The 26549-nt window shown below is 43.3% G+C and overlaps 2 protein-coding genes across 5 annotated transcripts in view; one reads left to right on the top strand and one right to left on the bottom strand.

Annotated features, from left to right (window-relative positions):
• Positions 1-18008, bottom strand: part of tdrd10 (tudor domain containing 10) — a 36954-nt gene extending 18946 nt beyond the window's left edge. For 2 of the 4 annotated variants that reach the window (XM_062965036.1, XM_062965040.1), the window contains exon 1: positions 13591-13724. In XM_062965036.1, the coding sequence (XP_062821106.1) occupies positions 13591-13631 (41 nt within the window). In that variant the 5' untranslated portion in view covers positions 13632-13724. Of the gene's footprint in view, positions 1-1276; positions 1367-13590; positions 13725-17857 lie in introns of those variants that run through there. The other 2 variants (XM_062965037.1, XM_062965038.1) reach the window with 2 other exon arrangements.
• On the top strand, positions 7-14516 carry she (Src homology 2 domain containing E). Its single transcript, XM_062965035.1, has 7 exons — positions 7-146; positions 1691-2329; positions 7878-8004; positions 11397-11621; positions 13234-13411; positions 13521-13640; positions 14181-14516. The coding sequence occupies exons 2-7, from the start codon at positions 1889-1891 to the stop codon at positions 14365-14367; spliced, it is 1278 nt and encodes a 425-aa protein (XP_062821105.1). The 5' UTR covers positions 7-146; positions 1691-1888; the 3' UTR covers positions 14368-14516.
• Positions 18009-26549: the final 8541 nt, after the last annotated feature.

The following is a 26549-nucleotide window of genomic DNA, read 5'->3' as shown; positions in this document are numbered from 1 at the left end:
AGTGCGGCCGGGGGCCCTCGCTTTGCCCGGCCGGCCTTGCCCCTTCCTTCCTTCCCTTCGGACGGCGAGAGAGAGACGTCCAGGCGCCTGCAACGGACCTACGCCGCCGCCGACACTTTCTTTCTCCGCATCCCCAAAATACACAGGTAAAAAAAGGGTGGTGGGGCGCCCCCTTTTGGGCAGGAAAGGGCACTCAAGGGGCAACGAGGGGACCCCGGGACCCTCGCCTTCCAAACTCACCCCAAGCTGGCCTTGACCCCCACTCCCATCACCCCCATTTCCCTGCCCAAAGGGGGTCCCCCATCCCGCTCCCAGAAAGCCCTTTGGCGCACGCTTTGTGATGTTCCTTGACTGTTTATTGTTTATGTTTTGCACTGTATTTTGCATGTTACCCCTTGGGTGTTCTGCATGCCGCCCCAAGTCCCTCTGGGAGATGGTGGCGGGAGATAAATAAAAGTTGACTTTTATTATTTAATTGTTATATTATTATTATTATTATTATTATTTTATTATTATTTTATTATGGCACAGCAAACAGGATAGACATGCTGGATTTCGTTTCACAAAATCACAAGTCGAACACTTCCCAAGTGTCTAGGACTGTGTGATGTATTATTATTATTATTATTATTATTATTATTATTATTATTATTTTATAACACAGCCAACAAGATAGATATGCTGGGTTTCGTATCACAAAAATCACAAGTCGAACACTTTCCAAGTGTCTAGGACTGTGTGATGCATTTTCGGATGATGTGTGCAGAATATGGAAAGCAAAGTGAAGAACCTGCTTTGATTGAAGTCAAAAATCAGAAACTCCTCAAAACACAGCAAAAAATCAGTACAAGAAAACCGCACTACAAACTAGAGCTGACAGCTGGCACAACAAAACATTATTATTATTATAAAAACAAAACCTGGAATTACAGTAGTCTCTCACTTATCCAACACTTGCTTATCCAACGTTCTGGATTATCCAACGCATTTTTGTAGTCAATGTTTTCAATATTTCGTGATATTTTGGTGCTAAATTCGTAAATACAGTAATTACTACATAGCATTACTGCATAGTGAACTACTTTTTCTGTCAAATTTGTTGTCTAACATGATGTTTTGGTGCTTAATTTGTAAAATCATAACCTAAATTTGATGTGTAATAGGCTTTTCCTTAATGCCTCATTATCCAACATATTTGCTTATCCAACATTCTGCCAGCCCGCTTATGTTGGATAAGTGAGACTCTCCTGTATTATAATTATATTTTTTTATTTACCAAACCAGGAATAGAGTTTTTTTCCCAGTCCGTACAACTCCTATAAATCCTGGTGAATTCTCCCCAAACCTCTCTCTCTAGTATGGTCAGTTGCTGATCCATTCCTCTGTTTGCTGTGTGCCATAGAAAAGAACACGAAAGGGTTAAGGGAGAGGCGGTGGGCGGGGTTTATGCAAATTCCACAGCATTTGAGAGTATAAGAAACACTGGGATGTCTGTGGTGGAGGAAAAACACAATCTAGGATGAAACTGTCCCCGAATGAAAGCCTTCACGTGGTTGGAGGGCAGGATGGTGTTGGTGGAGGAGGTTGGCAGGGCTCTTGGAGATGACCGTGGTGCTCGCCATAACCTGAAACGTCACTGGAGGGATGGTGGAGACGACAGCTCACCCACTGCTCTTGTGTCTCCTTCTAGGACCTTCCAGGAAGAGCATTGATGTGCTGCGAGACCCCTTGGCGGTGCCCGAGCCCCCCTCCCCACCTCCTCCGTGGCGCAGGGAATGCCTTTCCTCTGGGTCCGGCAGAGGAGGCCTTGGCTGTCCAGTTGTCCTGAGCCCCCCGGCCGGCCTTTGGGGCGACCCCTGGCCCCCTCCCCCTCCTTGCGGCCCCTCCGATGGCGGCCAAGTGGTTCAAGGACTTCCCCTCCCACCTGAAGACGGACCGAGCCAGCCTGGGCAAGCTCTCCCGCAAGGGGCCCGGACCCTCCGAACCGTCCTGGAGCGGGAAGAACCGCAAGAACTCGGCCAGCGAGGGGGGGGCCCCGCGGACGGGGACGGGACCCCCGGGGGGCAAGGAGGGCAAGGAGGGCGGGGGCAAGCTGTCCCGGGACAACCTGCAAGGGCTGCTCCAGGCCGCCGCCGGGAAGATGCGCAAGAACTCCCGGGCGGACGGGCCCCCCGCCGAGGAGACCAAGCCCCCCAAGGGCGGCGGAGGAGGAGGAGGCGGCAACTGCGGGACGTACATCAACCGGCTCATCAAAGTGGACGCCCACGACGGGAAGAACTACGCCGGGAACGCGGCCCTCCCCGAGCCAGAGAAGGCCAAGGCGGAGACGGTAAGGAAAAGCACCATCAAAGCACCCCCCACAGATGGCCACCCAGCCATAACAACAACAATAATATAGAGTTGGAAGAGACCCCGTGGGCCATCCAATGCGACCCTTTCTTTCTACCTTCATGCAGGAAAAGCACAACCAAAGCCCTCCCAACAATGGCCACCCAGCCTCAATAATATCAATGACAGTAATAATAATATCACTGACAATAAAAATTATAATAATATAGTTGGAAGAGACCCCGTGGGCCATCCAATCCGACCCCTTCTTTCTGCCTTCATGCAGGAAAAGCACAATAAAAGCACCTACAGCCCGGAATACATACAACAACCCTACAATCAAAGCCCTCCCGACAGATGGCCACCCAGCCTCAATACAGTAATATCAATGACAATAATAATAATATGAGTGACAATATATATTATAATAATATAGTTGGAAGAGACCCCATGGGCCATCCAATCTGACCCCTTCTTTCTGCCTTCATGCAGGAAAAGCACAATAAAAGCACCTACAGCCTGGAATACATACAACAACCCTACAATCAAAGCCCTCCCAACAGATGGCCACCCAGCCTCAATACAGTAATATCAATGACAATAATAATAATATGAGTGACAATATATATTATAATAATATAGTTGGAAGAGACCCCATGGGCCATCCAATCTGACCCCTTCTTTCTGCCTTCATGCAGGAAAAGCACAATAAAAGCACCTACAGCCTGGAATACATACAACAACCCTAAAACCAAAGCACCCCCGACAGATGACCACCCCACCATAACAACAACGACAACAACAACAATAATATAGAGTTGGAAGAGACCCCATGGGCCATCCAATGCGACCCTTTCTTTCTACCTTCATGCAGGAAAAGCACAACCAAAGCCCTCCCAACAATGGCCACCCAGCCTCAATAATATCAATGACAGTAATAATAATATCACTGACAATAAAAATTATAATAATATAGTTGGAAGAGACCCCGTGGGCCATCCAATCCAACCCCTTCTTTCTGCCTTCATGCAGGAAAAGCACAATAAAAGCACCTACAGCCCGGAATACATACAACAACCCTAAAACCAAAGCACCCCCGACAGATGGCCACCCAGCCTCAATAATATCAATGACAATAATAATAATAATATCAGTGGCAATAAAAATTATAATAATAATATAGTTGGAAGAGACCCCGTGGGAGATCTAGTCCAACCTCTTCTTTCTGCCATACAGGAAAAGCATAATCAAAGCACTCCTGACAGATGGCCATCCAGCCATAATAATAATAATAATAATAATAATAATAATAATAATAATAATAATAATAAATCACACAGTCCTAGACACTTGGGAAGTGTTCGACTTGTGATTTTGTGATACGAAATCCAGCATGTCTATCTTGTTTGCTGTGTCATAATAAAATAATAATAATAATAATAATAATAATAATAATAATAATAATAATAATAATAAAGTTTGAAGAGACCCCATGGGCCATCCAATCCAACCTCTTCTTTCTGCCATGCAGGAAAAGCATAATAAAAGCCCTCCCGACAGATGGCCACCCAGCCTCAATAATTTCAATGACAATGGGGCCGGGCTGTGGCGCAGCTGTTGAGCAGCTGCCTTAAATCACTCTGACCATGAGGTCATGAGTTCGAGGCCAGCCCGTGGCAGGGTGAGCACCCGTCAATTAAAAATAAAAAATAGCCCCTGCTCGTTGCTGACCTAGCAACCCGAAAGATAGTTGCATCTATCAAGTAGGAGATAAGGTACCACTAATAAAAGTGGGGAGGCAATTTTAACTAATTTACGACCTGGTATGAGGAAGTGCCGTCAGTGTGGATGATGAAGCAGCTGCTCCCCCCTGTGGCCAGAATCGAACATCCCCTCAGAAGAAAGTTAACTTGCCTCTGCGTGTGTGTCTCTCTGTCTCTGTTTGATGTGTTTATGGGCATTGAATGTTTGCCCTATGTGTGTTATAATGTGATCCGCCCTGAGTCCCCTTCGGGGTGAGAAGGGCGGAATATAAATACTGTAAATAAATAAATAAATAAATAATAATAATAATAATATCAGTGACAATACAAATTATAATAATATAGTTGGAAGAGACCCTGTGTGCCATCTAGTCCAACCCCTTCTTTCTGCCATGCAGGAAAAGCACAATCAAAGCACTCCTGACAAATGGCCATCCAACCATCATAATAATAATAATAATAATAATAATAATATAGAGTTGGAAGAGACCCCATGGGCCATCCAATCTGAACCCTTCTTTCTGCCATGCAGGAAAAGCACAATCGAAGCACTCCTGACAAATGGCCATCCAACCATAATAATAATAATAATAATAATAATAATAATAATAATAATAATAATAATAATAATAATAATATAGAGTTGGAAGAGACCCCATGGGCCATCCAATCTGAACCCTTCTTTCTGCCATGCAGGAAAAGCACAATCGAAGCACTCCTGACAAATGGCCATCCAACCATAATAATAATAATAATAATATAGAGTTGGAAGAGACCCCATGGGCCATCCAATCTGAACCCTTCTTTCTGCCATGCAGGAAAAGCACAATCAAAGCACCCCCGACAGATGGCCATTCGACCATCATAATCATAAGAACATATTGGTACATATTTATGTCTGAACTATTCCCCGACTCTGGTTTCCAGTGAGCGAGCCGGAATATCTCCGGCGACCTTGTTTGCTTCCTCCAAGGGCGAGCGGCTCATCTCTAATCCCGCCTGGGCTCGTCTCCCCAATTAACCCGGGGCCATTTCTGGACCGCAGCCCCTTTCATCCTCCCGTCTGTCCGTTTCTCCTCCAAAGGCCCCTTCATCTCGCCCGCCGCACTCCTCTTGATCCCCAAGACGCCTTGAAGGAGGACACGGAGCGGACACAGGCCAAGGCTGGTACGGCCTGCTCCCCATTTCCGTGGACCCCAAAGGGCATCTAGTCCAGCCCTATGTCTACAACTAACGTCTAATGAACTTCTCCAAGTTAGAAGGGACCTCTAAAGGGCATCTAGTCCAACCTCAACGAAAGCACCCTTGAAAGATGAACCTCTGCTTGAAGTTGGGACCCCCAAAGGGCATCTAGTCCAATGCACAAATAAACACTTTTGCAAAAAGCCCAGTGAACCTCTGTTTGAAGTTGGAAGGGACTCCTAAAGGGCATCTAGTCCAGCCCTATGTCTACAACTAACATCTAAAGAACTTCTGTTTGAAGTTGGAAGGGACCCCCAGAGGGCATCTAATCCAACCCCATATCCACAACGAAAGCTCCTTTGAAAGATACCCACTGAACCTCTACTTCATTAGTAGGGGCCACCAAAGGGCATCTAGTCCAGCCCTATGTCCATAACTAAAGCACTCTTGAAAGACACCCACTGAAACCCTATTTGAAGTTGAAAAGGACCCCAAAGGGCATCTAGTCTAGCCCCATGTCCACTCCTAAAGCACTCTTGAAAGATGAACCTGTTTGAAGTCAGAAGGGACCCCCAAAGGGCATCTAGTCCAGCCCTATGTCTACAACTAACGTCTAATGAACTGCTACTCTAAGTTAGAAGGGACCTCTAAAGGGCATCTAGTCCATCCCTATGTCTGCAACTAACATCTAAAGAACTTCTATTTGAAGTTATAAGGGACCCCCAAAAGGCATCTAGTCCAACCCCATGTCCACAATTAAAGCGCTCTTGAAAGATGCCTAATTAACTTGTTGGAATTTGGAAGGGAATTATAATTTGGAATTATATACAGTAGAGTCTCACTTATCCAACACTCGCTTATCCAACGTTCTGGATTATCCAACACATTTTTGTAGTCAATGTTTTCAATACATTGTGATATTTTGGTGCTAAATTCATAAATACAGTAATTACTACAGAGCATTACTGCGTATTGAACTACTTTTTCTGCCAAATTTGTTGTCTAACATGATGTTTTGGTGCTTAATTTGTAAAATCATAACCTAATTTGATGTTTAATAGGCTTTTCCTTAATCCCTCCTTATTATCCAACATATTCGCTTATCCAACATTCTGCCGGCCCGTTTATGTTGGATAAGTGAGACTCTACTGTATATATAAATGTAATGTGTATAATTTCCATGGAGTAAACAACAAAACCACTGGACCAAATTTGGCCACAAAAGACATAGTCATCCATGCGGCAGCGTGTCAGCAAAAATGGCCAGGCGTGTTAGTGCTGACACACGTGTCATAGGTTGGCCATCACTGATCTAATCCAACCTCATAAAGCCCTCTTGAGAGATGCCCACTGAAAACTTTATTTGAAGTCGGAAGGGATCCCCAAAAGGCATCTAGCCAGCCCCATGTCCATAACAAACGCCTAATGAGCTTCTACTTGGAAGTCGGAAGGGATCCCCAAAGGGCATCTAGTCCAACCCCTTCCTTGTGTTCCAGCCTTAGGAGCATCCAAAGCCAGCCTTGCTCCGTCTCCTATCTTTATCGTGTTTATAAATAACTAGCTGTGAAGTCGGGTGGCAAGGGAAATAAAGTATTGAGGAATTGGTGGTAGTTAAGGTAAAGGGTAAAGGTTTTCCCCTGACATTACGTCCATTATAAATGATTATATAGCTGCATGGAAGGGCCTTGAGTCTACATTGCCATATAATCCAGTTAAAATCAGATAATCTGCATTTTATAGGCAGTGTGGAAGAGGCCTAAGTGAGGCCTAACTCTGCCTGTCCCCTGGGCTGAGTGGGTTGCTAGGAGACCAAGTGGGCGGAGCTTAGCCTTCTAACTGGCAGCAATTGGATAAAAGCAATTATTCCTCTCTCTCTAATTGGGACTTTATTTTTCTTTTCTTTTTGTTGTATCAACCTAGAGGCGTGGATGATGGGTTGTGTCATCAAATTTCGAGGTTGGGGGGCCTGTAGTTTTGTTTTTTTGTGGGTCGCCGTGATGCCATCACTCTTTTATATATATAGACTAGCTGTGCCCGGCCACGCGTTGCTGTGGCCAAGTCTGGTGGTCTGGGAAATAAAGTATTGAGGAATTGGTGGTAGTTAAGGTCAAGGGTCAAGGTTTTCGCCTGACATTAAGTCCAGTTGTATCTGACTCTGGGACTCTGGTGCTCACCTCCTTTTCTAAGCCCAAGAGCCGGCGTTGTCCGTAGACTCCTCCAAGGTCATGTGGCCATTGGCATGACTGCATGGAGCGCCGTTACCTTCTTGCCGGAGCAGTACCTATTCATCTACTCTCATTTGCATGTTTTCGAACTTCTGGGTTGGCAGAAGCTGGGGCTTTAGATAATCTATGGAAGAGGCCTAAGTGAACCCACTAGCAACCCACTCAGCCCAGGGGACCCTTGACCTTAACTACCACCAATTCCTCAATACTTTATTTCCCATACCACCATACTTCGCCACAGCAACGCGTGGCCGGGCACAGCTAGTCTATATATATAAGAAGTTTTGTTGTTGTTGTTGTTGTGCCACCTTTGGGTCCCTCATTTGCTCCCCATCCAAACAGAGGTGCGATGATTCGTTCTCTGCTTCCTTTTGGGCAGGTCATCATTCTGGAGGATTACGCCGACCCCTTCGATGCCAAGCGGACCAAGGGCCAGAGAGAGGCCGAGCGGCTGGGCGAGAACGACGGCTACATGGAGCCCTACGACGCCCAGCAGATGATCACAGGTAGTATTATTATTATTATTATTATTATTATCCTCGTCACCTTGCTCTTATCTCTGGACTGAGATCCCAGGAGTCCCCGTGTGGGTCAGGGGGTGTATCTGGGCCCCAAAACAGCGGGAAAGGCACAGATTTCGAGGCAGGAAACAGGGGGGGGGGGGAGAGAAAAGCAGGAAGCCAGACCCACGTTTCCTGCCTCTCTGCCGGAAAAGATAAGGCCGGTTGAGGATGGAGTTTTTGTTTTGCTTTCAATGGAAACACAGAGCGGGATGGAGCTCCAAGAGGTCTGGCCCCACAGAACTGCCCTGTCCCTTCCGACTTCAAATAGAGTTCTCAATGGGCGTGAAGTTGGGACTAGATGCCCTTTAGGGGTCCCTTCCGACTCCAAATGGGTTTTCAATGAGCATGGGGTCGGACTAGATGCCCTTTGGGGGTCCTTTCCGACTTCAAATGGGTTTTCAATAGACATGGGGTCGGACAAGATGCCCTTTAGGGGTCCTGACTTCAAATGGATTTTCAATGGACGTGAGGTTGAACTAGATGCCCTTTGGGGTCCCTTTAAAAGGTCTGCTTTGAGTCCCCTTTGGGGAAGATAAGGTAGGTTATAAATAAATATAATAATAATAATATTAATAATAATAATAACAACAACAACAACAACAACTTCAAACAGAGATGCATCTTTCAAGAGGCATCTTTCAAGAGTGCTTTAGTAGTGGACATGGGGTTGGACTAGATGCTCTTTGGAGGTCCCTTTCGACTTTAAATAGAAGTTCATTAGACATTTTTCAAGAGTTCTTTAGTCATGGACATGAGGCTGGACTAGATGCCCTTTAAAAGGTCTGCTTTGAGTCCCCTTTGGGGGAGATAAAATAGGGTATAAATAAATATAATAATAATAATAACAACAACAACAACAATAGAAGTTCATTAGTTTTTCAAGAGTTCTTTAGTCATGGACATGAGGCTGGACTAGATGCCCTTTGGGGGTCCCTTTAAAAGGTCTGCTTTGAGTCCCCTTTGGGGGAGATAAAGTAGGGTATAAATAAATATAATAATAATAATAACAACAACAACAACAATAGAAGTTCATTAGTTTTTCAAGAGTTCTTTAGTCATGGACATGAGGCTGGACTAGATGCCCTTTGGGGATCCCTTTAAAAGGTCTGCTTTGAGTCCCCTTTGGGGGAGATAAAGTAGGGTGTAAATATAATAAAACTAATAATAATAATTAATAATAATAATAATAATAATAATAACAAAAGTTCATTAGGTGTTTTTCAAGAGTTTTTTTTCCCCCAAGAGTTCTTTAGTCATGGACATGAGGTTGGACTAGATGCCCTTTGGGGGTCCCTTTAAAAGGTCTGCTTTGAGTCCCCTTTGGGGGAGATAAAGTAGGGTGTAAATATAATAAAACTAATAATAATAATTAATAATAATAATAATAATAATAATAATAATAACAAAAGTTCATTAGGTGTTTTTCAAGAGTTTTTTTTCCCCCAAGAGTTCTTTAGTCATGGACATGAGGTTGGACTAGATGCCCTTTGGGGGTCCCTTACTACTTCAAATAGTTTTCAATGAGCATGGGGTTGGACTAGATGCCCTTTGGGGGTCCCTTACTACTTCAAATAGTTTTCAATGAGCATGGGGTTGGACTAGATGCCCTTTGGGGGTCCCTTACTACTTCAAATAGTTTTCAATGAGCATGGGGTTGGACTAGATGCCCTTTGGAGGTCTCTTCCGACTCTTTGCTTCTGGGTTCAATCTGTGCACATTTCTCAGGTGGAAATGCGTGTGGTCAAGCGGTGCCAAAAGGTGGGCAAACCAAGAACGGGCACCCCTGCAAATGCAGCCTGGCTACACCTTGGAGTGGGAGTTGTAGTTTGCCAAGGCCCCCTTGCCTCCAGCCTGGGCTGCCCCACAGCTGGGCCGCCTAGCAACCGGCCAGACCTTTGGGCTGACCGGCCAGGGAATAACAGGAAGCCGAAGCACCGGACGGACGGACGCCCAAAGGCCCCATTGTTGGCCTGGACGCTGGAGCCCTTCCAAAAGACTTCCTTCCAGGCCTGCCCAGCCCTTTGGGGGAGAAAGAAAAGCTGCAAAACAGGGTCTCTGAACATGTGCAGAGCGCCTCCCCCATCCCTTTAAGCACATCCCTTTAAGACAGTGATGGCTAACCTATGACACGCGTGTCAGCACTGACTCACCTAGCCATTTTGGCATGCAGATTGATTGGATGACTAGGTCTTTTGTGGCCAAATTTGGTGTGATTTCGTCAAGTGGTTTTGTTGTTTACTCCATAGGAATTATGCACATTACATTTCTATTATTATTCTATTATTGTAGTATATTATCATATTATTACTATTATATTATTATTATATTAGTTATTGGATGACTAGGTCTTTTGTGGCCAAATTTGGTGTGATTTCGTCAAGTGGTTTTGTGGTTTACTCCATGGGAATTATGCTCATTACATTTCTATTATTATTCTATTATTGTAGTATATTATCATATTATTACTATTATATTATTATTATATTAGTTATTGTTCACTCCATAGGAATTATGCACATTACATTTATATATCATTCTATTATTATTCTATTATTATTGTAGTATATTATCATATTATTACTATTATACAGTAGAGTCTCACTTATCCAACACTCGCTTATCCAACATTCTGGATGGATGTAGTCAATGTTTTCAATACATCGTGATATTTTGGTGCTAAATTCGTAAATACAGTAATTACAACATAACATTACTGCGTATTGAACTACTTTTTCTATCAAATTTGTTGTATAACATGATGTTTTGGTGCTTAATTTGTAAAATCATAACCTAATTTGATGTTTAATAGGCTTTTCCTTAATCTCTCCTTATTATCCAACGTATTCACTTATCCAACGTTCTGCTGGCCCGTTTACGTTGGATAAGTGAGACTCTACTGTATATATAATCATTCTATTATTATTCTATTATTATTGTAGTATATTATATTATTACTATTATATTATTATTATATTATTATACTACATTGAAACTAGAATACAGAAAAATCAGCGTGGAAACTGCAAGAGGTCCCATAGATAGTTGTACATGGAAATAATGGTAGTAAATAGTTTTGATTTAAGAGTTATATATCCTGCCAACCTAGCAGTTCAAAAACATGCCAATGTGAGTAGATGAATAGGTACTGCTCCGGTGGGAAGGTAACAGCACTCCATGCAGTCATGCTGGCCACATGACCCTGGAGGTGTCTATGGACAACACCGGCTCTTTGGCTTAGAAATGGAGATGAGCACCAACCCATAGAGTAGGTCACGATTGGACTTTACCTTTACTAATATATTACAATTATATATTTTGGTCCTTTCTCGGCGCAGAGATCCGGAGGCGGGGCTCCAAGGACCCGGTGCCCAAGGCGGCCCTGGGGCGGGAGGAGGCGCCGGACCCCCGGGCCCCCCCACCCCTCTACGACAGCCCCTACGAGGGGCCCGACGCGGGGACCAAGGCAGAGGCCCAGCTGGCCGAGAAGGACGACCGCCCGGCCACCGAGTACGAGCAGCCCTGGGAGTGGAAGAAGGAGCAGGTGGCCAAGGCCCGCTCGGGTAGGTCCTCAGTGGCCCCTCCTCAGCCCACAGGTCCCCCCAAGGCCCCCCGTGGCCCCTGGGGTCTGCAGCATCTGGGACACTGCTGTGGACATCTTCCTTAGGTGCCTATGGGGTCTTCCAAGAGAGAGAGAGAGAGATGGAGGACAGATAGAAAGATGGCCAGACAGATGATAAACAGATGATAGATAAGATAGATGGATGGATAGATGGGTGGATGACTAGACGTATGGGTAGATGGATGGATGGATGGATGGACGGACAGATAGATGTAGGTAGATGGATGGATGGATAGATGGATGGGTAGATAGACAGATTGTTGGATGGATAGATAAATGTATGGGAAGATGGATGGATGGACAGATGGATGGATGGGTAGATGGATGGATAGATGTATGGGTAGATAGATCGTTGGATGGATGGATAAATGTACAGGTGGATGGATGGATGGATGGATGGATGGATGGATGGATAGACAGATAGATGTAGGTAGATGGATGGATGGGTGGGTAGATGAATAGATGGATGGATGGCTAGACAGATAGATGTAGGTAGATAGTAGATGGATGGATGGGTGGATGGATGGATAGATGTATGGGTAGATGGATGGATGGATGGATGGATGGATGGATGGACAGATAGCTGTATGGGTAGATAGATTGTTGGATGGATGGATAAATGTATGGGTAGATGGATGGATAGATGGATGGACAGATAGCTGTATGGGTAGATGAATAGATGGATGGATAGACAGATAGATGTAGGTAGATGGATGGATGGACAGATGGATGGATGGGTAGATGGATGGATAGATGTATGGGTAGATGGATGGATGGATGGATGGATGGATGGATGGATGGACAGATAGCTGTATGGGTAGATGAATAGATGGATGGATAGACAGATAGATGTAGGTAGATGGATGGATGGACAGATGGATGGATGGGTAGATGGATGGATAGATGTATGGGTAGATAGATTGTTGGATGGATGGATGTATGGGTGTCCAAATGTATGGGTGGATGGATGGACAGACAGATAGATGTAGGTAGATGGATGGATGGCTAGTTGGACGAATGGATGGCTAAATGCATAGACAGACAGACAGACAGATGGCTAGCTGGATGGATGGATAGATAGATCTATCATCCATACAGCTGTTAGGTGGATGGCTGGATGGATGGCTAGATGATGATAGATGGCTAGAAAGGAGGTTACATGGACGGATGGACAGACAGATGGATAGATACCCCGGCTGCCCTGCAGTGTTTGGGGGTGTGGGTTTTGGGGGTGTGGTATTGGGGTTTTTTGGGGTGTGTGGGTTTTGGGGGTGTGGGTTTTGGGGGTGTGGGTTTTGGGGGTGTGGTATTGGGGTTTTTTGGGGTGTGTGGGTTTTGGGGGTGTGGGTTTTGGGGGTGTGGGTTTTGGGGGTGTGGGTTTTGGGGGTGTGGTATTGGGGTTTTTTGGGGTGTGTGGGTTTTGGGGGTGTGGGTTTTGGGGTGTGTGGGTTTTGGGGCTTTTGGGGGTTGTGGTATGATCCCCCCACCTGCACCCCGGGTGACCTCCCGGACACTGCCGGCCTCTCTCGCTCCCTCCCTCTCTCGCCTGTCAGTCCAGTTTGAGGGGTCAGCGGAGCCTCCGGACGTGCCCTTGGAGGAGCCCCCCCGCCCGCCCCACCGCCGCCAGCGGAGCTGCCCCTCCCGGATGGTCAAGCCTGGCGCGGCCGACCCCGGGGCCGAAGCGGAGCCCCAAGTGGACCCGGCCCTGGCCCTGGCCCTGGAGAAGCAGCCGTAAGGACACAGCACCAGCCCCCAGCCCCCCCCCCCCCATGGATCCTTTGGCAAGGGGTGGTGGGAGCGGTGCCCTTCCCAGGAGGCCAAAGGGTCCTTCTCTGCGCAGGTGGTTCCACGGGGCCATCACCAGGGCCGAGGCCGAGAGCCGGCTGCAGCCCAGCCCAGAAGCCGGGTACCTGGTGCGGAGCAGCGGGACCGGGCCCAGCAAGTACTCCATCGCCCTCAAGTGAGCCCCACGCCGGAGACAGAGGCAGGGACCCCCCCCCGGGGGAAGAGTTCGGACTGCGTGGCGGGACAGACACACAGAGCGGGAACGGGGCCCGGGAGGGAGGGAGGGAGGGAGGGAAGGAGGTGCCTCTGAGGCTGCGCAGAGCGAACACCCTCTCCGCTCAGAGCCAGGTCCACACACACACACACACACCCCCAGGGAAGGAAGAGCCTCAGGCCGAGAAAGAGAAGGTTCGGACTGCGTGGCGGGACGGACACAACGGATATAAGGGACCTGGACCTGGGAGAGAGACAGAAGGAGGGAGGGAAAAAGAAAGAAAAGAAAGAAAGGGAGGAAGGAAGAGATTGAGAAAGAAAGAAAAAGAACAAGAGAGAGAGTGAAAGAGAGAGGAAGAGAGGGAGGGAGGAAAGCAGGAAGGGAGCAAGAGGGAGAGGACGGTGGGTGGTGGTGCTGGGGGTGGTGGGAGGGCGTGTGGGCTGCCTGGCCTGGCCCTGCACCCCCTGAGCCCCAGTGGCGTTCTCTCCCTCCCCCGTGCAGGACGAGCGAGGGCTGTGCGCACATCCTGGTGGCGCAGAGGAAGGACGGGCGCTTCTGGCTGGGCCCGGGCGGGGGCCTCTTTGGGAGCCTCCCGGAGGTGGTGCGCCACTACGCCGCCCGGCGCCTGCCCCTCAAGGGCCCCCGGAACATCCCCCTCCGCTTCCCCGTCCCCGCCAAGGGCCACTAGCCCGCCCACCCCCACGGACCCCCGCCGGACCCCCTCGGCCCGGCCTCGGACACCCTTCCTGCCACAAGATCCCCTATGTCAACACAGTGGGGGAAAAACTCTATTCCTGGTTTGGTAAAGAATAACACTAAAAATTATAATGATCATAATTCCAGGTTTGAGTGTGTTATTTCCTGTTCAATTGTGCGGCTCTAGCTTGTTCTACTCCAGCAATTTTATGTGCTTCCTCCACCACAGGCACCCCACTGTTTTTGACCCTTGGTGTGGAATTTGCATGACTCCGCCCACTGCCTCTCCCATAACCCTTTCCTGTTCTTTTCTATGGCACGCAGCCAACAGAGGAATGGACCAGCAACATTTCATTGTAGATGTTATTTTCCTTCCACCACAGACATCACGGTGTTTCTAACATTACCCATTGGTGTGGAATTTGCATGACTCCGCCCACTGCCTCTCCCATAACCCTTTCCTGTTCTTTTCTATGGCACGCAGCCAACAAAGGAATGGACCAGCAACATTTCATTGTAGATGTTATTTTCCTTCCACCACAGACATCACGGTGTTTCTAACATTACCCATTGGTGTGGAATTTGCATGACTCCGCCCACTGCCTCTCCCATAACCCTTTCCTGTTCTTTTCTATGGCACACAGCTAACAGAGGAACTGATCAGCAACATTTCATTGTAGATGTTGTTTTCCTTCCACCACACACATCCCAGTGTTTCTAACTCTCCCCACTGCCTCTCCCATAACCCTTTCCAGTTCTTTTCTATGGCACACAGCTAACAGAGGAATGGATCAGCAACATTTCATTGTAGATGTTGTTTTCCTTCCACCACACACATCCCAGTGTTTCTAACTCTCCCCACTGCCTCTCCCATAACCCTTTCCAGTTCTTTTCTATGGCACACAGCTAACAGAGGAACTGATCAGCAACATTTCATTGTAGATGTTGTTTTCCTTCCACCACACACATCCCAGTGTTTCTAACTCTCCCCACTGCCTCTCCCATAACCCTTTCCAGTTCTTTTCTATGGCACACAGCTAACAGAGGAACTGATCAGCAACATTTCATTGTAGATGTTGTTTTCCTTCCACCACACACATCCCAGTGTTTCTAACTCTCCCCACTGCCTCTCCCATAACCCTTTCCAGTTCTTTTCTATGGCACACAGCTAACAGAGGAATGGATCAGCAACATTTCATTGTAGATGTTGTTTTCCTTCCACCACACACATCCCAGTGTTTCTAACTCTCCCCACTGCCTCTCCCATAACCCTTTCCAGTTCTTTTCTATGGCACACAGCTAACAGAGGAATGGATCAGCAACATTTCATTGTAGATGTTGTTTTCCTTCCACCACACACATCCCAGTGTTTCTAACTCTCCCCACTGCCTCTCCCATAACCCTTTCCAGTTCTTTTCTATGGCACACAGCTAACAGAGGAACTGATCAGCAACATTTCATTGTAGATGTTGTTTTCCTTCCACCACACACATCCCAGTGTTTCTAACTCTCCCCACTGCCTCTCCCATAACCCTTTCCAGTTCTTTTCTATGGCACACAGCTAACAGAGGAATGGATCAGCAACATTTCATTGTAGATGTTGTTTTCCTTCCACCACAGACATCCCGGTGTTTCTAACTCTCCCCATTGGTGTGGAATTTGCATGACTCCGCCCACTGCCTCTCCAATAACCCTTTCCTGTTCTCTTCTATGACACACAGCCAACAGAGGAATTGATCAGCAACATCATCATCATCATTATTATTATTATTATTATTATTATTATTATTATTATGGAGTTTCAGGGGGTTAACCTGGCATGCTGGGGAGTTGTAGTTCACCCAGAACCTTATCGCATTTTGGACAATGATAATACTGAATGACCCAGGCAATGCTAGTTAATGCTGGGATAGGATGATGATATTATTATTATTATTATTATTATTATTATTATTATTATTATTATTATTATGGAGTTTCAGGTGGTTAACCTGGCATGGTGGGAGTTGTTGTTCACCCAAAACCTTATGGCATTTTGGACAATGATAATACTGAATGACCCGGGCAATGCTAGTTAATGCTGGGATAGGATATTATTATTATTATTATTATTATTATTATTATTATACAGTACAATACTTTCCAGCTATTAAGTCTTTCCTAATCATTTTTCAGATAATATATTTTCAATAATTGTATTACAATATTTCAATAATAAAATGAAAAAAAATTCCTGGGCAACACCAGGTACGCAAGTTAATTAATTTAGTAATAATAATAATATGACGTACTAATAGCACTATTTTGGGGTTGCTGCGAGTCTTCTGGGCTGTATGGCCATGTTCCAGAACATTCTGGAACATTCTGGAACATTCTGGAACTTGGGCAGACAGCCCCAAAGACTCACAGCAACTCAGTGATTCTGGCCATGAAAGCCTTGAGTCCTCTCAAGGTATATAATAATAATAATAATAATAATAATATATAATAAATATATATAAATATAAATATAATATAAGTAAAAATAATAAATATAAATAAAGTTGTTATTATTATTATATTCGACAACATATTGAACACTATTTTTGTTCCTGGGTTATCAATGTCATTTCAATGTACAGTAGAGTCTCGCTTATCCAACGTTCTGGATTATCCAACGCATTTTTGTAGTCAATGTTTTCAATACATCGTGATATTTTGGTGCTAAATTCGTAAATACAGTAATTACTACTGCGTATTGAACTACTTTTTCTGTCAAATTTGTTGTCTAACATGATGTTTTGGTTTTTAATTTGTAAAATCATAACCTAATTTGGTTTAATAGGCTTTTCCTTAATCCCTCCTTATTATCCAAGATATTCGCTTATCCAACGTTCTGCCGGCCCGTTTATGTTGGATAAGTGAGACTCTACTGTATATTGAAATCAATGTATGAATGTATTTATTATATAAACGTTAACCTTAACAGGATATAAATGCCTGTCTAATAATAATAATAATAATAATAATAATAATAATAATAATAATAATAATAATAATAATAATATAATTTCCTCATTGGTTCCATTCTGCAATAATAGGAAAAGTTTGGCATTTTAGTCCCTGGTTGTTAAAGTTTCCTCAGGCCTGAAAGGCTTATTATTTCCTAAGCTCCAATGGCTGTTACACTGCAGCAAACAAGGCCAATGCAATACCAGAAAAGGGTGCAAAAAAAAAAAAAAAAGGAGAAATGCAATGTATTCCAGCCCACTTTGGTGTTCGAAACAGACAACATGCAATGTATGATTCATTTGCCAGGAAAGGGAGGCTTCCTTTTTTCCCACCCTCAAGCATTTGGAGTAGAAAACAGCCAAAAAGGAGAACAACGTGGCTCTTGCAAGGCTAATTTGCAAACTCAGCTGCAGCAAACTCAAGGGGACAGTTGTAAAACTTTGGAATTTTTTTGCATGCAATTAGGGAAAAACTGGATGGCAAAATCTTACCTTTCCTAGGGCGAAGCAAACCCTATCTCCTTGGTTTTCAACGGGTAAAAAGAAAAGTTAATTATCTTTTTCAAGCCTGGATCCAAATTGCTAATCTCCAGCAGCTGCCTTTGCTGGCTTCCACAGGAAGGAAAAATAAGGAAACACCCCCACCTGGTGGCCGGGAGGAGGATTGCAAGTCACCATTCCTCCCAATAGAAACAAAGGCAAGCTGAGAAGCATCCTATATATATATATGTATGTATATATGTATATATGTATATATATATGTGTGTATATGTATGTGTGTGTGTGTGTGTATGTATATATATATAGATAGATAGATAGAGATATATATAGATATATATGTATATATATATGTATATGTGTATATATATATATGGATATATGTATATATGGATATAACTATATATAACTATCGTATATACAAATATATATGTGTGTGTATATATATATATATATATATATATATATATATATATATTATACATATAAATATATGGATATAAATATATACAGTATAATTTTATATATATAGAAGATAGATTATATATATATTATGTGTATATATATGTTATGTATATATATTATACTATATATATAAGTTATACTATATATGATATACATATATATTATCTTTATGCATATGGATATAAATCTATATTATATGTATATAATATGTATATATATGGATATAACTATTATATGTATATATGGATCAGATATATATATATATATATATATATATATATATATATATATATATATATATATATATGGATATAACTATATACAGTATAATATATATACAGTTGAGCCTCAATTATCCAACATAAACGGGCCGGCATATGTATTATATATATACATATTATATTCATATAATATAGATTTATATCCATATATATAAAGATAATATATATGTATATCATATATATAGTATAATTTATAACCATATAAATATATATACTGTATAAAATATATACAGTAGAGTCTCAATTATCCAACATAAATGGGCCAGCATATCTATTATATATATACATATTATATCCATATATATACATATAATAGTTATATCCATATACAGTAGTCTCACTTATCCAACAGTCCCATAAACAATACACATTTTAATGTATATCTTTAATAGTATTTTAATAGTATTTTAATACTATTTTAATATGTGTCTTTAATATATTACTAATAATAATACAATATACAGTAGAGTCTCACTTATCCAACACTCGCTTATCCAACATTCTGGATTATCCAACACATTTTTGTAGTCAATGTTTTCAATACATCGTGATATTTTGGTGCTAAATTCGTAAATACAGTAATTACTACATAGCATTACTGTGTATTGAACTACTTTTTCTGTCAAACTTGTTGTACAACATGATGTTTTGGTGCTTAATTTGTAAAATCATAACCTAATTTGATGTTTAATAGGCTTCTCCTTAATCCCTCCTTATTATCCAACATTTTGACTTATCTAACGTTCTGCCGGCCCGTTTATGTTGGATAAGTGAGACTCTACTGTATATATATTATACTGTATATAGTTATATCCATATATATACATATTATATACATATAATATAGATTTATATCCATATGCATAAAGATAATATATATGTATATCATATATATAGTATAATTTATATATATAGTATAATATATATACATAACATATATATGCACATAATATATATATAATCTATCTTCTATATATATAAAAGAGTGATGGCATCATGGCGACCCACAAAACAACAAAACTACAGGCCCCCCAACCTCGAAATTTGACAACACAACCCATCATCCACGCCTCTAGGTTGATACAACAAAAAGAAAAGAAAAATAAAGTCCTAATTAGAGAGAGAGGAATAATTGCTTTTATCCAATTGCTGCCAGTTAGAAGGCTAAGCTCCTCCAACTTGGTCTCCTAGCAACCCAATAAAAAATAATAAAAAACACTAAAAAAATTAATACAATAAGATACTATAATAACATAAAATAACTAAAAATAATACAAGAAAATAATAAAACATAATAAATAAAAATATAACTTACAATAAAATTAATAAAAAATTGCAAATAACGTCAAATAAAAATTACACAACAATTTTTAACCAATACCACCACCACTTTGCCGCCGCAACGCGTGGCCGGACACAGCTAGTATACTATATAATATATATCCATATATATAAATAGAAAATATATGTATATCGCACCAAATTTGGCCACAAAAGACATTAGTCGCCCAATAACTAATATAGTAATAATATAATTGTAATAATATAATAATATCCTACAATAATAGAATAATAATAGAATGATATAATATGTAATGTGCATAATTCCCAGGAGTAAACAACAAAACCACTGGACCACATCGCACCAAATTTGGCCACAAAAGACATTGTCATCCAATCAATCTGGCCTGCAAGGGTGGCCGGCACCAGTTCTGGAGCTCTCCAGCCTCGGCTGAACTACAAATCCCAAGGGCACAAAGTGGCTCGAAGTGCAGCAACGTGCGGAAAAAGCGACAACCTGTTTGTGGTTTTCCGGTGCTGGTCTTCCCTTGCGAAGGGACGGGCCCGCCGGCCGCTTTTGGGCCCCAGGAGGGACTTTTCGGGGCTAAAAATAGGCCCCAAACGTTGCCTTTTGGCGCCAAAAACAGCCCCAGAAACCCACAAAGTGGAAACGAAAACATCCTGGTTTGGGTGGAAACGCTGAGGTCGAGATCCGTGCCGCAATAAGGAGACAAACAAACCCACATATCTGTGTATTTGACACTTTTCTGAGGGTGAGAAATCTGTGCTGCAGAACTTCCATACAAGAGAAGCCCAGGAGTTGTAGTTTGGCAAGGTCCACCCTGAATTCGCAGGTTGCACTTTTGCGGATTCCTCGTCTCTCCAGTGCTGTGGAGCTCTGGGAGTCGTAGTTTCCCAAGGCCCAGAGCCTCCTCCGGGTGCATCCACACTGCAGAATTAACGCAGTTCAACTCTACTGCAACTGCCAGAGCTCAGTGTTATGGGATTTTGAGAGTTATAGTTTCCCAAGGCCGTTCTCTGGGTGCATCTATACTGTAAAATGGATGCAGTTCAATACTACTGTTAACTGTCAGGGCTCAGTAATAATAATGATAATGATAATGATAATAATAATAATAATAATAATAATAATAATAATAATGGGCACACTGGTTGCCGTGCCAAAAGATCTCAGCCGGCATTTGGAAACAATAGACATTGACAAAATTACGATCTGCCAACTGCAAAACGCCACCTTACTGGGATCTGCACGCATCATCCGAAAATACATCACACAGTCCTAGACACTTGGGAAGTGTTCGACTTGTGATTTTGTGAAACGAAATCCAGCATATCGATCTTGTTTGCTGTGTCATACAACGTCATTTTGTCAATGTAACCAGTACAAGAAAACTGCACTACAAACTAGAGCTGACAGCTGGCACAACAAAACATTGCATGGAAAGTTCCTTGACAAAATTGAAGGAAAAGCTGAGAAGGAGAAGACCTGGCTCTGGCTCACGAATGGGACCCTGAAGAAGGAGCCAGAAGGCCTGATCCTTGCAGCCCTGGAGCAAGACATCAGGACAAAGGCCATTCAGGCCAAGATCAAAAAATCAGCTGATGACCCAAAATGCAGACTCTGCAAGGAAACCGACGAAACCATGGATCATATCCTCAGCTGCTGTACGAAAATTGCACAGACAGACTACAAGCAGAGGCACAACTATGTGGTCCAAATGATTCATTGGAACTTATGCCTCAAGTACCACCTGCCAGCAGCAAAGAACGGGTGGGATCACAAACCTGCAAAAGTCTTGGAAAATGAGCACGCAAAGATACTGTGGGACTTCCGAATCCAGACTGACAAAGTTCTGGAACACAACACACCAGACATCACAGTTGTGGAGAAGAAAAAGGTTTGGATCATTGATGTCGCCATCCCAGGTGACAGTCGCATTGAAGAAAAACAACAGGAAAAACTCAGCCGCTCTCAGGACCTCAAGACTGAACTGCAAAGACTCTGGCAGAAACCAGTACAGGTGGTCCCGGTGGTGATGGGCACACTGGGTGCCGTGCCAAAAGATCTCAGCCGGCATTTGGAAACAATAGGCATTGACAAAATCACCATCTGCCAACTGCAAAAGGCCACCCAACTGGGATCTGCGCGCATCATCCGAAAATACATCACACAGTCCTAGACACTTGGGAAGTGTTCGACTTGTGATTTTGTGATATGAAATGTCTATCTTGTTTGCTGTGTCATACAATAAAATAATAATAATTTTATTTTTATGCCCCGCCTTCATCTCCCCAGAGGGACTCAGGGCGGCTTGCAAATATAAAACGAACATACAATAATATCAAATACAGTAGAGTCTCACTTATCCAATGTTCTGGATTATCCAACGCACTTTTGTAGTCAATGTTTTCAATACATCATGATATTTTGGTGCTAAATTCGTAAATACAGTAATTACTACATAGCATTAATGTGTAATGAACTACTTTTTCTGTCAAATTTGTTGTCTAACATGATGTTTTGGTGCTTAATTTGTAAAATCATAACCTAATTTGATGTTTAATAGGCTTTTCCTTAATGCCTCCTTATTATCCAACATATTTGCTTATCCAACGTTCTGTCGGCCCATTTAGCTTGGATAAGCGAGACTCTACTCTATAATGAACTATACCACTATACCGTAATATTATATGTAATATATAACATATAATTAATATTATCATATGGTATTACTATTACTAGTATTATATTGTATAACATTATAATATTTTTATCAATATTATATGCATATACGAATTATATTATTAAAACTGATATAAAAATATTATATTATACTAGCTGTGCCCGGCCACACGTTGCTGTGGCAAAGTGGTGGTGGTATTGGTTAAAAATTGTTGTGTAATTTTTATTTGACGTTATTTGCATTTTTTATTGTAAGTTATATTTTTATTTATTATATTTTATTATTTTCTTGTATTATTTTTAGTTATTTTCTGTTATTATAGTATTTTATTGTATTCATTTTTTAGTGTTTTTTATTAATTTTTATTGGGTTGCTAGGAGACCAAGTTGGAGGAGCTTAGCCTTCTAACTGGCAGCAATTGGATAAAAGCAATTATTCCTCTCTCTCTAATTAGGACTTTATTTTTCTTTTCTTTTTGTTGTATCAACCTAGAGGCGTGGATGATGGGTTGTGTTGTCAAATTTCGAGGTTGGGGGGCCTGTAGTTTTGTTGTTTTGTGGGTTGCCGTGATGCCATCACTCTTTTATATATATAGAAAAACTGGTAGTTTGGGGACCCTTGGTGTGGATGATGCTCCTCCTGAATGTTCTCCAGAAGAGCTTTCGCTTCCTCACCACGTCCGGAAATACGGCGCAGATGTGTCGCCCCCAAAAAAGGAGAACCGGGGGTTGCGACACCGGGCACCAAACCCCACGACTCACTCAACCACAACGTTGCGCAACTGCCTCCGTTCCCCTTCCGCTTCCTTTCCCACGGAGAGAAGGGGAACGAACGGCATCCTCACTTCTGCAACTTTCAAGGCGAACGTGGGAGGCCACGGCACGAACACGGCAAAGGAACACAGAGACAGGCCGTCCAGGTTCCGGAGCGCACGCCGGGTCCGGGTTCTAGAGCGCCCTCCCTTCCGCCAGGAAACCGGGCACCCAACTGCAGACGTAAACAAAACGCAAGCCTGCAACAACATGTTGTCGCTTTGGGGTTGTTTCGCAACTACCGCTCGTTGGGTTCCGCTGCTGAGGAACTGGAAAATATCGATTTTTTTAGACATATATTGTACGCACATTAGAAGCAGTGAAATGTAGAAAATAGACATATCCAAAAAATCATTTTGAAACGTATATCGGAATTATTTCAGATTGTTCTCGCTTTTTGATATGCATTCCGAGACATTGTCTCACGGCGTAACCAGCAATGTAATTCGAACCATTGTTGGCCCATTCTCTAATTGTCTCTTAATGTTTTGTTATCCCCCCCCATTTTTTTAACGTATTTTTAAAAATATATTTTTTAATTTTTTTGTTTCTGCAACCTACCTTGAATGGGAGCTTAGCTCAGCCTAACATGGTTCTTTCTCTTAGCAAGGGAATTTCTCGTTTTCAAAGTATCTTTGCACAACTTGCAAGGGCATTGCAAATTTGATGAGGATAGCTCTGTAAAAGTGTCCCCCCCCCCCCGTTCTTTTTTTTTTTTTTGTGATTGTGCATGCGCGTCCGTCATTTTAGAAACATTTAGAATCATTACGAATTTTCGGAAATATCCGAAATTTTTGGGTGAAAAAAATCGGAAATACTTTCTATATCGAAGCGCCAGTGCCCCCTACTTTAGAAACGAGAATTGAAACATTTTTTTCATCGATCGGACATGCCTAGTAAAAAAATCAGTGTTAGATTATGTTATCTATACATTCCAGTGTGAATTGGTTCCTAGTACAGCTTGACAGGTCAAGAGTGGCCTCTTGATGGATCTCTCTTGGGATCTGTGATTTGCTACAGGCTTTTAAGAGTGCTTAGATAGAAAAATGCTGATACATGCATATTTATGCCCATGTATGTAAGCATGTGAAGTGACTACTAATGACGAGATGTATGTTCTTTGTCTGAAAATGTATAAAAGGCAATGTCAACGCCTTGATCGGGGCTCTGGTTTGCTTTTGGAAGAGATTCCACTTCCAGAGACTCAACTGAAAATAATAAACCGGACTTTTTGGCCGCTCAAAGGATCTCTCTTGGTGTTATCTCTCCCGTCAACTACAACACCGCGACAAATGAAGGTGTCCCGATTCTCAAGAGAGCCGGAATCACAAACATCCTCTCTCTCTTCTCGCTCTTCTGCAGCTCTCGGCCCTGCTCTGAAGAGACCAGGAAAATGCCACTGGAAAGAAATCCACCAAAAAATTCAAAAGATGTTGCAAATTAAAATAAATCTGGATCCAAAATATTTCCTCTTAGGGATGCTTAACTACAAACCGCACTACAAACTAGAGCTGACAGCTGGCACAACAAAACACTGCATGGAAAGTTCCTTGACAAAATTGAAGGAAAAGCTGACAAGGAGAAGACCTGGCTCTGGCTCACGAATGGGACCCTGAAGAAGGAAGGAGACAGAAGGCCTGATCCTTGCAGCCCAGGAGCAAGACATCAGAACAAAGGCCATTCATGCCAAGATCCAAAAATCAGCTGATGACCCAAAATGCAGGCTGTGCAAGGAAACTGACGAAACCATGGATCATATCCTCAGCTGCTGTAAGAAAATCGCACAGACAGACTACAAACAGAGGCACAACTCTGTGGCCCAAATGATCCATTGGAACTTATGCCTCAAGTACCACCTCCCAGCAGCAAAGAACTGGTGGGATCACAAACCTGGAAAAGTATTGGAAAATGAGCATGAAAAGATACTGTGGGACTTCCGAATCCAGACTGACAAAGGTCTGGAACACAACACACCAGACATCACAGTTGTGGAAAAGAAAAAGGGTTGGATCATTGATGTTGCCATTCGAGGTGACAGTCGCATTGACGAAAAACAGCAGGAGAAACTCGGCCGCTCTCAGGACCTCAAGATTGAACTGCAAAGACTCTGGCAGAAACCAGTGCAGGTGGTCCCGGTGGTGATGGGCACACTGGGTGCCGTGCCAAAAGATCTCAGCCAGCATTTGATGATGATGATATAATAATAATTTTTGTTGTGCCAGCTGTCAGCCCTAACTTGTAGTGCGGTTTTCTCCTTCCTTCTCTGCAGATGGGTGGTCATCTGTCGGGAAGGATCGGATGGTGCCTTCCTGCCTGGCAGAAAAGGGGACAGACCGGGTGATGTTGTGCTCTAGCCCGGGAAGAAACTCCTTTCCACCCGCACCACACAGTATGAATTATCTACAGCAGTTTATTTACAAAACTCATATGCAAAAGGGAGAATGGGCATTCCCCAAAAAGCAGTCGAAACGGTGCTATGGAATAGCAATGGTCCAAAAATACAAAGGAGCAAAGTACATACAATCCATGAAGTCAGGAAAAAGGCAGACTTGAGAGCTGAGCATGAACTTGGTATCAACGCAACGTTGTCTGCTCTGAAGAGACCAGGAAAAGGCCACTCGATTGAAGCTCAAGCCCGACCAAGATGCCACGACGTCGTCCCTTCGGCACCTGGGTTTCGAGGACCGTTTCTCACCACGTCTTTCTGGCCATCTAATTAACCTTTCTTTTGGATTATTGTGAAATTGCTCAGTTCCATTTTCTGCAGATATGGGCCTGCGTTGGAAAGTCATAAACTGTCATTTACTCACTGCTGCTGGGGAGTCCGGTGGAGTCGCCTTCCTTCTCTGGAGGTGGATGGCCATCTGTCGGGAGGGATCAGACAGTGCCTTCCTGCTTGGCAGAAAAGGGGACGGACTGGATGGCCTTTCGGCATCCCTTCCAAATCATATGATTCCTTCAGTTGTCCTGGGAGTCTGACAGAGTCTCCTTCCTTTTCCGGAAGTTGACGGCTATCTGTCGGGAGGGATCAGACGGTGCCGTCGTGCTTGGCAGAAAAGGGGACAGACTGGATGGCCTTTGGGGGTCCCTTCTAAATTGTGTGATCCATTCCGTTGTCCTGGGAGTCTGGTGGAGTCTCCTT

Source organism: Anolis carolinensis, unplaced genomic scaffold (assembly GCF_035594765.1).
Source record: "Anolis carolinensis isolate JA03-04 unplaced genomic scaffold, rAnoCar3.1.pri scaffold_14, whole genome shotgun sequence".
In the NCBI taxonomy this organism is placed as follows: domain Eukaryota; kingdom Metazoa; phylum Chordata; class Lepidosauria; order Squamata; family Dactyloidae; genus Anolis; species Anolis carolinensis.
The sequence above is the reverse complement of the archived record's forward strand: the minus strand, read 5'-3'. Positions and strand labels throughout refer to the sequence as shown.

Coding starts and splice junctions, on each gene's coding strand:
- she (XM_062965035.1), top strand. CDS start 1,889: ATGGCGGCCAAGTGGTTCAAGGACTTCCCCTCCCACCTGAAGACGGAC. Junction 8,005..11,396: donor CGCCCAGCAGATGATCACAG/GTAGTATTATTA, acceptor TTCTCGGCGCAG/AGATCCGGAGGCGGGGCTCC. Junction 13,641..14,180: donor AAGTACTCCATCGCCCTCAA/GTGAGCCCCACG, acceptor TCCCCCGTGCAG/GACGAGCGAGGGCTGTGCGC.